Below are 14,867 nucleotides of genomic sequence, written 5' to 3'. Positions count from 1 at the left end.
GCCAGTGTTTCTAAAAGCACCAATCTTCCAACCCCTGGATTTGTTTTTGGAGTAATTATAGTAAGTGCTTGGGTTAAATCTGACAATCCACAGTTATTCAAACACAGCGCCTATTGTTAATCAGTGGTCTTGGTATACTACTCTCATATCAGGGTGAGGGTGGGGTGGATCCTCCTGTTGTTTTGTTGCCATAGGCAGATCATTTTTATAAGACTAGGGAGGTGTCTTTTAGACAAACCTCTGTTTTTGCAGATTTTATTTTATTTTTTCACAAATTTTTAGGAGGTTATAAAACTATAGTTTAACTAGAGTCCAGAGTTGTTCATAGTCAGGTCTCCCGGTTCTATAGAATCCAGATTTTTCCAATTATGCCTGTTTATTTGCATTGTCAGTACTGTAGTTCCTGTTGGAACTACATATTGCTGGAAGATGGTGAAAGGATCCATCTATAAAGAATGTGCAGATTGATGGTCTTTGTCAGAGTGAGGATTGTTTTAAATGTACTGTATGTGATGCTATTCCCAGATGAAACTGCAATGCAAGTCTTTCTGTCACTGGTAGAAAAAAATGAAAGACATTGACGGTCACTTACACAGTCCGAGCACACACACACATGCGCGCACCAAGCACACACCAACGCACACACGCATGCACACACTACACACTGTTTAATCTATTTAATTGAACCTGACTTTGAATAAGTAAACAAATTAGGAAATTCACAAGAGGCATTCGATCCCTCATAAGCTAATGGATTGAAGATTTCTATCCCGTAGGGGCATTTGGGCAAACAAGGCACAGTTATCTCCAAATCGACATGTTGACTCTCAGTCTGCATCAAATTTCTGCACTAAAGAGCCGTTGAACTCTTGATACAGCTTTGGTAATTAGCCAGACGGCCAATCTGCAGATTCAGCCATGTCTCTGGATCGCTCCGGTTCCCCTCCATTATCTGTATTCTGATGTAAGATCAATGTGATTAATACTTCAGGAAAATAAGGGATGATATCGAAGATTAGCCACCACCCCAATTACCCTAGCTTCTGTCTGTGTTTTGAGAAATTAAGATGTGCATATACTGTATAGAAAAACTCCATTTTCTGTTATGTCTAACGTAGATAGTGTCCCACCCTGATCTGTTTCACCCACCAGGTGTCTCCCATTTTGTCCCCGTTATCTCCTGTGTATTTATACCTGCGTTTTCTGTTTGTCTGTTGCTAGTTCATCAAATCCTACCAGCATGTTCCCGTGTTTCCTGTGCTCTGGTTTTAGTTTTTCCTAGTCTTCCCAGTTCTGACCTTTCTGCCTGCCCTGACCCTGATCCTGCCTGCCGTCCTGCACCTGCCAGACTCTGATTTGTATTACGACTCTTTGCCTGCCTTGACTTACCTTTTGCCTGCCCCTTGTACTGTTTTTAACTCTGAGACTCGTACTATCTGCCTTCTGTGTCTGCATCTGGGTTTTAGCCTGAGCCTTGATAAATAGAAGAGAGCCCAAGACAATGTCTATAGTCAACATAATAAAGATCTGATACAAGAGTCAGTGGTCAGTTTGGATTTAGCTGACAAATTTATTAAAGACCTGTATCACTTAATCATAATCATCATCAGAGAGAATAAATAAGACATAAAACATCTTCCACATAAACAAACACGTACACCAGCCTGGGTTTCAGCATGCCCAGGAAATTTCAATAGAATGAAACAAACAAGATACATCTGAGAACACACAAATGCATAGAAGTAACTGGACCTCTACTTATCGGTGGGAGGCGACATCTACAACCTGTCTAGATCCCTAGCCGTCAATGTACAAAGTCCTAATATCTGTGGTATTCATGTTGTCGTAGGGGTTGTATAAAAATAAATTCTCCACAATGATAAACCTTAATATACACAGACATTTGGCAACAACCAGACACATAAAAACTCTGACTTGAACCACAACCTGCATCGGTACACTTTCTTTTTCTTTTTTTTAAACAGAGAGAAGAATAAGGTGGAAAGGATTGGAGTCTATTGAAATCCAATTGGGCAAAAGTCTGAATTTGCTAAGTTGTCACAACGATATCACAGCTGGAAATGGTGTGTATCTGTGAGCTTCCTCTGGTGTAATATTGATGACACCATAGGGATCGAAAGCATGATGGTGGAAAGTCGCTGTACACATAGTTCAATGGTGGAGGGCTGTTTGATGAGTGCTGTGAAGACTTCAGGCTGAGAGAGGGAGTATGTCTGTCTGACCGTTACAAGTTCAGATTGTAGAAGTGAGATTGCTTTCCTTTCAGACCCTACTCTTGACGATATTTGAGCAACGTATCAACACTTCGTCAGTAGCTAAATGATCATTCAGAACAGGCCAGCACTCCATTCTTCTCAGTCTTGTTATCTTTAAGGAATGGTGTGTGAGTTCCAAGTGCTACTATTCATATTTTTTGAGGCCCAATCCTTCCTTTCAGTTCACTCAGATCAGGAGAAATTAAAAATATTAATTGACAGTTCATTGACAGAGAGAGAGTGATCCAAGGAGGGTGAAAGACAGCAACCGTCTGACCCGGTCTCTCTGTTTTACAGGTCTTGCGTGACTGTCTCTTTCCAGTTTTTGACACCCGCAGGAGAAGACACAGAAAAAACACCTTTGAGTCCTTAGACAACGTTGACCAATCAACCCAGCTCATCAAAACTGTCCGTGGTCCACTTCATCCAACCAGGAAGCTGGACTCGCTGGGAAGTCTGGGTAGCCCCCACTGCTGCCAGTGGACAGATCTGAGCTAGGGCCGTTAGTGCCCCCCAACACTCCTCTCATGCCTGGGTTTAGCCCCGGGGCCCCACCTTGGGTCATGATTGACAGGCCGGAGTCAGGGTAGACCAGGCTGGAGATGAGGGGCTGGTGCCTGGGCAGTGCCTGAAGCGAACCTGGGGACTGGGGTAGGCCGTAGGGGCTGCTGGAGCGGATGTCACGGTACTGGTCCTGAGAGGGGAGGACTCCATGCTCCAGGGGGAAGGGGCCGTGGCTGCCCCCCATGGCTGGAGACGACTCGCTCAGGCCGCTGTAGATGCCATTGGAGTGACTGAGCTCCGACATGGGTGGCTCGTCTGGAACAAAAGGGAGGACACTTGGTCAGGGTGTGGCATTATAGAAGCCTTATGGAATATAGTGCTGATATTATTAGTTTGATTCTGGTCATTCATATAAAATTTGATTTATAAGATTTTCCCTCGTTGGAATTATTTGGGTTTCATTCACATTTGAGTGGGTATAAACCAAAATGTGTGGTTTACAAATGTGCTATGTCCATTTCCACTATGCACTTCACGGGCTAATAAATCATATAAAAAGAGTTGGTATTATAATTGTGATAACAACTCATTTTTTATCATCTCTCATAATTCCTCAAACAGGAACTTAAAGGCGCCCTCTGTATCCCATTCCCTTTAATTTGGTTATTGTGAATACATCATCTCAGATATGTCTGTTTGTTTTCTCATCCTACCTGTAAAGGAGACCTCAGCGTCGCTGTCCATGCCCTCCTCCTGGATGCTGTCCTTGTCTGATTTGGAACTACCTCGCGACCTCTTCATGTTGCGGAAGTACTGTCCCCACCTCTGTCTGCCTGCATCCTTCTTCAGCCTCTTCTCTTTTGCTCGCCTGTTCTGAAACCAGACCTGGAGGACAGAGGTGTTGTATGGTTCGTTACATATGTTTTGTTCTATTTATTTTAGGTATACAATTGGAGAGTTGGGAATTTCCTGTTGAAGGCAGCTCCTCCAATAAATATCCTATTTTTCTAAGTTGAAGCCTTTTTCTACAATCAAATCAAATCAAATGTATTTAAATAGCCCTTCTTACATCAGCTGATATCTCAAAGTGCTGTACAGAAACCCAGCCTAAAACCCCAAACAGCAAGCAATGCAGGTGTAGAAGCACGGTGGAATTATGAGTAAAGTGAAACTGATTTCTTCAAATGAGAAATCTATAATGTACTGTTACATTTGCAGAGGACACAAGTCGTCTGTTTTATAACATTATCAAATGTTTTATCTTTTGAACTGAATGTTTCATTCATAACCTATTGTCGGACATGCAAAATGGCTTTCCTAACCACTCCAGACATCATTTTTCTCTACTCTTTCTTCAGTGCCCCTGCTATGCTTTTAAGTGGTCAGGTACATTAAAATGAAAACAAAATCATTTTCAAGGACTGTCTGGGGACTGGGCCATGTCTTCTTTAACGCAAGTGGGAGATTGAAACAGTGGGACAGAACACTAATCTCAGGACCACCATGGCCTGTACAAGATTTATCACGCGCTTAATTAACTTCATGACAGCTATAAGTTGTCCTTAACCCTGAGAGCAGACAAGTTACCATGCATGTTACCCTCTCACTGGGATTTAATACCTGGAGTTGATGTTAATTATTTAAATCTCACTTTGTCCACGTTCTAAATTGTAGCTGTAAATTTGGTGATTAAATTGGAAACATTTGTATTTTTTTTTTAAGAGACAGTTATGATTGACATACCATTCACTTTGTTTAAATCTACATCATGCAAAGCATACTTGAATTAAAACAGGTAAAAATGTTCTCCTTTCTAACCCATATTTAGGAAAGGTCTACATTCATTAATGATATGGAGCCAAAGTGAACCCTCTTCACCCCCATTTCCCCTTCAGTGAATAGTGAATAATGAAGGATAGTGGCTTCCTGCCTACTTTAAGTGTCCTTGCAAATAAAACGATATATACAGAATGACTAATTGACCATATTCATCCACAGTAGGGCTCTTTCACAGACAATATGCGAGGCTCTCAGCGTTGTTAACGAGCTCTCTCTTACCATTCTGACTTTCAAGTGTGTAGACTTTTAAAAATTTTTTTTACTCCATTTCACTGTAAATTCTAACCATCAAACCCCAACTCTTCTGTACCTGGGAAGCCATTTCAAGCACTATTTCAAAAGGAAACCCATGCATGACCTTAGATAATAATACAATAAGGACGCTAATGAAATGGTATATAATGGAGGGGAATGGATAGTTACCTGAACAACCCGCATATCTAGGCCAGTTTCTGACGATAGCTGTTCTCGTACGTGTCGGGCCGGTTTGGGAGAGTTGTTGTAAGCGTTTTTCAGGGTCTCGAGCTGTTTCGCTGTGATGGTCGTTCGTGGCCTTTTCGCTGTTGAGTCAGCTTCTAAAAAGAAAATACAAGACACACAATGTAAGCCATAACGTAAACAAAAATTTACCCCAATACTTTATGATCATAGGCCTAATATTCGATTCAAAGTTGTATCCAAATATTGATAGATATTCAGTTAGATCCACCGAAAAATTGTAAGCCTGTTAAAAAATAGCTTTTGGCGTGCCCAAAAAATGTATCTATAAAGAAATATATATCTGGAAATATAATTTACAGTGCAATGCTTATTAAACAAATTATTGAATTATATTAATTTGATTATTCAGCATCCTTTGCGAGTTAGAGGTTGTAATTAAACTATTAATGAGTCGGATTACTCGTACATTTGATGATTTGTTATTATGTGCGTAATTGATCCCAAATATATGCTAACTCATAAGCAAATAAATAGTATACAGACAAAATAAAATGCGAGACCATTCTCCAATGCCCAAGTAATGGCGCCCATTCATTAACCAATAACGTGTGTTTGTCTATGAAAACTCACGTTAACTCAATATGTAAATCAGCAGTAGATACAGGCAGTAAATTCCGACAAACAGATGGGGCAGATAACACTTGAGTAATGTATTAACTATTCACAAAGAAAATACCCTGCGTGAATATCGTTTTGTTTATACAGAGCTTCTGTGAGAGGTCAGTTGTAATTCATTTTTCATGCAATAAATATGCATTTACATGAAATAAGTTATTTTAATCCGAGGCTTTAGGGTAGCCTATGAGTTACTTTAGCATAACATGGTAACCAGCGCTTTTAACACCCTTGAAACAAAACTAATATGTTGTGCAGATGAGGCTGAATTGAATCTTCTTAGTCACTGTCGGTCTGCTAATAAAATAAAACAAAATTAACTACGTTTTCTCTCTTCAATGCAATTGGACAGGCTTTCGGCCTATCTATACATAGGCTATTGCTATCTATTGGGACGCGGACTACGACGCAACTAGCGCAGATGGGGCAAGTGTTTATGGGTGACCTCAGTCTTGGAGATCAAGTTCACAGCTCCAAACAATACATAACGTATTGGGCGATGCGGTGATTGATAACATATTATAGGCATGCTCCTTTTTTTACGTTGTAGTTTAGCAGACAGAATGGAATGAAGATGTGGGCCTTGTAGGATTTCCACATTATTGGATATCGCTGAAATATCAACGACTGTGGAGGCATGCGCAATTAGGCGTTAGAATCTAGGAACTCTGATCTTGGGGACCCTAAATCGGTGTGATAAGGTATTTTTTAATGTTTTACTTAACCTTGATTTAACTAGTCAAGTCAGTTAAGAACAAATTATTATTAACAATGACGGCCTGCCCCGGACAAACCTGGACGACGCTGGGCCAATTGTACGCCACCCTATGGGACTCCCAATCACGGCCGGATGTGATACAGTCTGAATTCGAACCAGGGACTGTAGTGACGCCTCTTGCATTGAGATGCAGTGCCTTAGATCACTGCGCCATACAGTGATCTCTCACCTCGCTGTTTGGCGGTCTCGTAGTCAGCCTTGCACACGAGCCTGCTGTCCTCCATCAGGTAGTACTCGTCACCTGTCGCGAGCTGCCTCTTGCACACGATGCACGCGAAGCAGTGCAGGTGGTATACGAAATCCTGTGCCCTTCTCACCACCTGCGTTGGAGGAATACCTTGCTGACACGCGGCGCATTTGGTCCCAAATCTCCTTTTTGGAAATAAGAAGGTTATCATCAATAAATTGACAAGAGTTTAATCACGTTCACAACCTGTGATTCTATAAAAGATTTTCAATAATTCGTCGTTCATGAAAGAATAAGTATTTCATGAGACGGCCTATTTCTTGCACTCACTTAAAAAAGTCTTCTTTGCAGTAAACGCTATCTCCCCGGCTGAAGCACTTGTCTGCTAGTTGGGATTGGCAGTCGCTGCATTTCAGGCACTTGCTGTGCCAATGGCGGTCCAGCACTTTGAGGATGAAGCGGTCCACGATGTGTTGATTACAGCCAGCGCATACAGGAATTTCTGTAGAAGACAGGATAACCATGAAGCCATCGTGAATTGAAACACTGCTTAAGAAATGACGTTGCACCGAGACAAATTATACTGTGATCAAATTGTTTTACGACACAAAATAGCAATTCATACAATTGCAAAATGTAGACATTTGTTAATGCATTTGATTTAGAATAGGCTTATTTGGGATAATATCTAAATAAGGACACTAATTCGATACACATTATCAAAAAAATTGTGATAAATCATACTTCATATTCTGCATATTATAAATATGTATATTATATATACCTTAATCACATATTTATGCCATTTGTTTTTCAATTGATACTACTAAAACCTCAGATATATAAATTCGCATCGAAAGTGATGAGTAAATAGAAATGAATGGAAAATCCCCAAGGCAGTCTATTTCAGGGCAAATATGAGACAATTTTGTCACTGAGTTAGTATCTAGAATATTGTATTTTTTTTTTTCTTCGATGTATATTGATTGCCATGTAATTGAGAATTGCTATAATTCAATTAAAATGTTGTAGGCCTAATGAACAAATCTGGTTGAATGAAAAGTATAGTTGAAACTATCCCCAAAAGTCAGATTTCGAGGAGTGCATTTTGCATGGGCTGTATTTCTGTATTTGTAAAGTTATATACCTTGAAAACTTGATTTCTGACAAGTAAAACATTTTGGGACTATCAACAATGAGCGAATGAAACAAATAACAAAATACAGTTTTGTGTGGAATTTTCCATTAAGTTGACTAAGGTGTTGTGGACTCTTATCAATAAATGTAGGGGCATAATTATTTCAATAGTCTCAGATGTAAATACACTGCTGCCTGTAAATTACAGCCATTCATTCGTTTGTCAGCACCATCATCATCATCATTGTCGTCGTCATCATCACCATCGTCATTTTTTTCACAACCCATAAATTCGAGTAAAGGCCTGTTTTTTGTGTGATTATCGAAACCTGGCAACATCCGTTAACATTTTCCAAGTGTGGGTGCCAGATGCAATACAAAAGAACACAGCGAAAATCCAACTAATAGCATCAAATATTACAAAGACCACAGCCAACACATATTGACTGTTGGCTGATTGAGTTATCATGCTGGAACCATGACGTTTGATCTGCGGAATGAATGAAGAAGACATAGGCCTATAAAAAAAAAAAAAAAAACCTTCTACTATCACTCCTCGAAAAAGCGCATGCCATTAATTAAAACACTTACTTTGCATGGTAACCAAGTGATCCAAGTCCCCCAGACCATCTATAAACGTCAGTGGGTACCGAAAAACTCTCTCTCTAAGCCTTTCCCTCTCTATCTCTCCCCGTTTCCCTTACTGATTCAACATATACAGTATGTATGTATCTCTTCTCTCGTTCCTGCGACCATGCATTGGCTATCCTATCCTCATGTTTGAGGTTACCCACTGGGCACACACTGGTTGCATCAACGTTGTTTCCACCATATTTCAATAAAATGTACGTTGCACTAAAGTGGAATAGACGTTGAATTTACGTCTGTGCCCAGTGGGTACAACAGGCTCATGGGTCCCTCTCTCTTTAAGACACTGGTCCATTGTTTCCCATTTAATAATCACTAGTGATAATAAAAAGGGAAGAAAAAACAAGCCTTCTGTATCGACACAGCCAATCCCCATGTCCAAGCTCAGACGCAGTTTGAGGTTTTACTTTGCATCTGGTTTCCAAATCATGCAGAAGCAGACCCGCTTCGGAGTGTGGGCAAGGAGGGTTTCGTTCATGTAAACGAGACCACAGCAACATTTGATCGAAGGTTCGGACATTGAATGTGCTGCCAATGTTCCTGCAGTCAAATGGTCAAAACACCATCCAAGCCTTTCCCACTATAACGCATGAAATTACGCTAAAAAGTGCACACTAGAGTGCATGAGGTGAAATGTGTTTCGATGTCATCAAATGTAGCTTCAGTCACATAACTAATTGTTACACGTTGTGTGTTAACATGAGTTTATTGACAATTTAGATATGCTGATGATACCGTGCACATTAGGCTACTAGAAATTGTTTTGGTGTTGGGATGATGAACCCGACCGCCCATATGGCCAAATTTGCATAATTGTATCTTGACTAATTTACACGTGACATTTGACAATATCCCTCTGATACCCAATCGTTCCGACGTAGTTTACAGATAATAGTAAGCCAATGTCTTCATCAAGTTCAGGATTTGCTATAATTCATATAATTAACTGAACATCAATAGACATAATGTCACAATTTGCAGGCCATTGAACTTTTAGGAATAATCCACTCAAACATACCCGCATGGCCAATTTTTAAGCATGCCTTCATCAAGACAAGACAATACACGAAAACAAAATGGCCATCTTTCAGCAAACAAATAACTTTTCATTGCAAGTTATTATTAAACTATCAACAAACCCGTATCGAGTGAGCTGCATCACTGGCAACTTAAATGAGGCTTGAAATGTTAGCACTTTTACTTATTCAAGTCGAACCACGTTTCATTCGTCGAAGGAATCGCATTCCTATTGTTAATTTGTGGCAATTTATGAAAAATGTATGGAACATTGTTTTCTGGGACCAAGAGCAAGCAACGCACAACAGCGAGGGAGCCACGTCACCAACAGGTGCATCAAACTCATTATTAATTCAATAGGTTCAGTAAAAGTAGAATACAACGGTCTAGTCTCACGTCACAATCCAGCGATTTGATCACCTTATAAAAATATTACCAGTATAGATATACGCCCGTGAAAGCCAAATCAATCCCTAGAAATTGCAGTAATGTTGATAGAAACCTCGTTAAAACAAATACTTTTGTCCCATTTAGGGCAGGTTGTTACATAGTTGTTACAATCCACACCATCCTAAATAAAGAATTCACACTTATCTTATCACACTTAAGACAATAACGTCTACTGAATCCTTAACCCTCGAATGCAACGAATGGAAAAATTGCGACAAGATTAAAACTGCATAAAAGTGTAAAAAATTGCTTTGGAGCAAACAGATAAGACATATGTTATTTCGTAGATTCGCCGTCTTTAGCCTTAATCCTTCGCCATACAGATTTAGCCATAAGCCATTGTAATACAAGGGACAGGAGTGAAAAGTGGAAAAAACTGATAAGGTTAGTGTCCACTGTTTCGGCTAACCACTGACTAGTCTAAAACTGATGGTGTATGAGCGAATTATGCATGCAAGAATAGCGTTCATTTGTAACATATCCATGTAGGAAATATAAGCATTTCATTGCATTATAAAAATGTTCAGAAATACAAAAGATTATTATTCTATTCGAATAAAGTTATATGGTGTTCTTCATACAGCATGAGATACATGAAGGTGTTGGAATGAAATAAATCACTTATTCTGACAAGTATAAACAGCGACAACAAAGTACTGATTAAATATCTGACCATTGTAATGTGCGTAACCAATATCAAATTAGATTAAAACACAAATTGAATCATGCGTTGCGCTGTTGTATACCTTTACGTAATTCCTCGCTCTGGGCCAGCAAGGCAAACAGCATCTCCGTGTTATTCGGTGCTCCATTTGGAGAGTTCTGTTCATTATGTCCATCCATTGCTCATGTTTTCCTCACACGATAACGAAAAACGACTGTATTTCTGTGTTCTAGCTGCGCACCTATCACTCACAACGCCATATTATGCAGTATATCAAGGGAAGAATACCACAATTCCACGCACGGTGTGACTGCATACGCTTGAGTTTGCTGTGTCCCAGTGTGATGTGCACTGCGCAGGATTACAACGCGTGGTTACCCTAGCGACTGGCCTGTTAAAGCAGGGAGATAGATTATCATCAACGATCAGAAACTTGGAAACGGTGCGGGTACCAAGTGCTCTTCGGAGGGAGGAAAAATGGAACAAGATAACATTTGACTATGGTTTCGGCCATGTGTGTTTAGTTGATGCATAGGCTATGCTATTAAATGTAATTTTATTGCAAGAAGCTCCTATTTGACCTTTAGCTGGTTTATTTACACTAACATATTTTGCATGATGTTATGAAAATATATTTTCACAGCACGAAAAGTCGCCTAAGTTGTTTTAAATGGAACTTTGCATGCACGTTTCTCTAAAACAGTGTGTAGGCCTATTTCAAATCGAATCACGACCATAATATAGCCGAAGCTACACAAATAATCAAACGCAAACGAAAATGGAACCTGGCACATATTTTCTTAAATGAAGTGCTGAAACGGTCGAGTTCGAAAATTCAGTAAGTGAAATAAGTTCAAGTTAAGTTAAATAAAGTGACATTCCAAATATTTGCCGGTAATGGACAGTTTATGTTATGGATACGCAACACATGGCCTGATATCGAAGATTCAAATAGGCCTGTACATAATTTTATTTAGGTAGCTATTGTACAATTTATTCTGGCCTTGATTGTTGTATTTCTGTGGTTGATGTGCAGTTTACAAGGCAGAATGCAACTCTAATATTTGTAAAACATTCCACCATAACATAGGCCTAGGTACTTATTACAGTATAGTATAGTTTTAAATATGTTTAATTCGTTTTTTACCTTTTCGAAAATGCACAATAACAGAACGACGTGAGGTGACCCCTATTTACAAAAATATATATATATCGAATACTAGGAGGCATATGTCACAAGAACCATTAGCCTACATAGGATCATAATAGGATCCCCATTTAATAATAAATAGCTTGATGAAATTAACACATTTCTTTTGAAACATCTGGATCAGATGACAAATATTCCTTTACAAACGTTACTGTTATATTTGACAGGTATGATTTAATTACATGCACTATTCTATATTGGATATTTTGAATGTTTCACATATTATATCAGCCATAGTACTCATGGTATCTTATTAACTCAAAAGCTAAAGAGAACATCTCCTTAACTTGACGTTGTAACTTAACTTGTCGCTGTGTTCTTCTACCGGGTCACGGTAGATAACACTACATTCGTAATAAACCAAATCTACAATTTCCATCACGTAACGAGAACATATAAACCTGGCGTGCGATTGACGCACACGCGCACACGCACACGCACACGCACACACACACACACACACACACACACACACACACACACCATATTGTAGAACTATAGCCTATGCTGACTTCACAAAGACAACTGTTTACTTAGGGGAGAGATTGGCCGTTCAATAACATGTTGATCGAAGCAACACCACGATGAATTTTATCGACACTGATCTCAGGCGCAAAAGGGCGCCTTGGGAAATCACGAGTAGTGCCATGGCTGCGTGGACCCCTGATGAATCTAAAATCAATGCCCCATTTGCCAGTATTTTCTGAGTATATGAAATACATTTTGGTGAAAGGTGTGGGATGCTTCAGTGCTCCCTTTTACATTTCAGCTATATTTTTATGTCCTATTGATCGCTCCCTTTTGAGGGGCGAGGAGACAGTAATGGGGTAAGATGAGAAATGCTCTATGATCAACAAAACAGAAAAGTGATCCGTGAGAAAGAGGCGGACATGGGCTAGTGGTTTAGTAAAGAGATCGTTATTGCTTTTATTTCTAAAACCATTGCTAATCTATTGGTTTTTGATTTGGCCATGGAATAGCTTACAAGCCTTATTCATTTCCCCGATATGTAAGGCAACACAATATATTCTGTGTCATGGATATACTTTATTACATTCATAATTTAGAAAAATGAAGTAAGACTACTATTGCTACAAACATGCTGCACATTTTCGAACAATAATGTGTGCCTGGGATGAGAAGGCTATATTAATAACTCCTCACATAATGAATAGCCTATAGGCCTAGATGTAATGGAATAATTCACAAACCACATGCCTACTGGTCTACATGGTTTACAGTGTGTTCAAATAAGCAAAGTTATGCCAGGCCTTTTCAAACAGACATTTTCTGTTTGCAAACTTTTTACGCATAGGCCTATCATTTCAAGCGTTTTTGTGTGTAACAGACCTCAGGTGCCGCACCTGTCGAAGAGAACCTGACACTTGTTAAGCATTTTAGCACAGGCTGTTGACTAGAGAGGGCGGGGAGCGGCCTGTGTGCAGCCGAGCTGTTGCCTTGTTTCGTACACAAGTGGTTGGTGCAAAAGCGCTCTGGTGGTCTCGTGACTCGCGTGACAGCCAAGAGAGATTGCGTGAAATAACAGCACACGCATAACATCTGTTCATATAATTTCCAACAATGCAGCTCATTACGTATTCATAACGTCTCCCGCACGCAGGGAAACATAAATTCAAGCTTTAATGTCCCACCTCGAAACAGTATGAATACCCTGTTAAATTGTGTTAAACTGGACACACATTTAAGTGCTATTCGCCAATATCATGAAATCCATTCCATTCGATGTGTAGCCTATCAATGTTTCTCTTTTCACAACTTCTCCCGTCTTGAAAGGGAAAGCACAACTCACTGTAACTTCTTTCAGCTTATAATGGTGATATGTCAAACTCATATTTCAGAAGTCTAACTGATGATGATAGGGTGTGCTGTGAGATACAATGGGCTATTTCATGCATGTTGGATCCTGTCGGTAAAACTTTGAGCTGCAGGCGGAGCCCCCGCTGTGCTGATTTGCTCTATAGCTAGATATTTCATAGCTAATTATGAGCCATTAACAGATTACAGGGGACTAAACGGCGTCAAATAGACTCGATGGTAGGCTGGCTACATTTCCATATAAAGTTAATTTAAAATCTCGATTAGAAGTGCAAATGACTCCAAACAAACAAGAAAGCCGGCTTCTTACCTTGACCTGCACTGTATCGGGAGAAATTCACGGGATTTTGACAACTTGATCCAGGATGTTCAAGCAACATTCTGAGCAGTGATGCTTTTCAGCTCAGAAGAACATACAATCAATCGGAGGTTGAGATAGGCCTGCCTATACAGAGGAAATGAAAGCAAGATGCGCGCCTACTGAGCTTAGGCTAATGATAAGTGATTATTAGGAAAAAATAAAAACGCATGATCCTATTTCTTTATCCTTTGAGAGTCACAAAAACAACGTGTTTGTAAGAGGCTAAAGTACGCCTGTCGACCTGGTCTCTGCGTCGGTCACCCTGCAAGGAAACTTTGAGAATGCAGCGACTTGCTGTTTGAGTCCGTGTGTTGGTCCAGAGGAGGTAGAGAGGGGGGGGGGGGGGGATAATGCCTGACCATTACCAGCGTCAGCTGACCTCAGGATGGGAAGGGTGTTCGTTTTTAACGTAACAAAAGTAACAGCTGAAGTCGAGATGCCGGGTGTGGCGCGTGGAGGACTATGCCCTGTCCACCGTGCTGAAAAGGGGAGTTTCTGTATGTGCGCGAGGCCGGAGGCGTGTGTTGCGTGTAAACCCCCCCCCCCCCCCCCCCCCCCACCTCCACTCCACTGTCTTCAAACCTCCTCTCCTCCTCCCTTCCCTCCACTGTCTTCAACCCTCCCCTCCTCCTCCCTTTCCTCCTTATCCATTTAGAGGTACACGTGTCCATCTTTCATCGTACACAATAGGGTAATGGGCGATTCGTCCGGACATTGTTGTCATGCGTTTTTATTCTCGTGTCTGTCTTTTGTTCGGCCAAGAATAGACCAACAAAGACAAGTGGATGGAGCGTCATTGTTTGTCCCCCACGATGAAAACGGGAGGGGACTGTGGAACTGTCTC

The 14,867-nt window shown here is 40.3% G+C and overlaps 1 protein-coding gene across 3 annotated transcripts; it reads right to left on the bottom strand.

The window, feature by feature from the left end:
- Positions 1-1,546: 1,546 nt before the first annotated feature.
- lhx3 (LIM homeobox 3) lies at positions 1,547-14,401 on the bottom strand. 3 transcript variants are annotated; one of them, XM_021602468.2, is made up of 6 exons: positions 13,973-14,401; positions 7,031-7,202; positions 6,683-6,885; positions 5,043-5,194; positions 3,494-3,665; positions 1,547-3,095 (listed from the first exon to the last, which is right to left on the bottom strand). In XM_021602468.2, the coding sequence occupies exons 1-6, from the start codon at positions 14,040-14,042 to the stop codon at positions 2,677-2,679; spliced, it is 1,188 nt and encodes a 395-aa protein (XP_021458143.1). In that variant the 5' UTR covers positions 14,043-14,401; the 3' UTR covers positions 1,547-2,676. The 3 variants fall into 3 exon arrangements, with proteins under 3 accessions (XP_021458143.1, XP_021458142.1, XP_021458141.1); XM_021602467.2 differs by lacking the exon at positions 13,973-14,401 and adding an exon at positions 10,699-11,681 and having other exon boundaries at positions 6,683-6,882; XM_021602466.2 differs by lacking the exon at positions 13,973-14,401 and adding an exon at positions 10,699-11,679.
- Positions 14,402-14,867: the final 466 nt, after the last annotated feature.

This window comes from Oncorhynchus mykiss, chromosome 5 (genome assembly GCF_013265735.2).
Source record: "Oncorhynchus mykiss isolate Arlee chromosome 5, USDA_OmykA_1.1, whole genome shotgun sequence".
Taxonomy (NCBI): domain Eukaryota; kingdom Metazoa; phylum Chordata; class Actinopteri; order Salmoniformes; family Salmonidae; genus Oncorhynchus; species Oncorhynchus mykiss.
The sequence above is the reverse complement of the archived record's forward strand: the minus strand, read 5'-3'. Positions and strand labels throughout refer to the sequence as shown.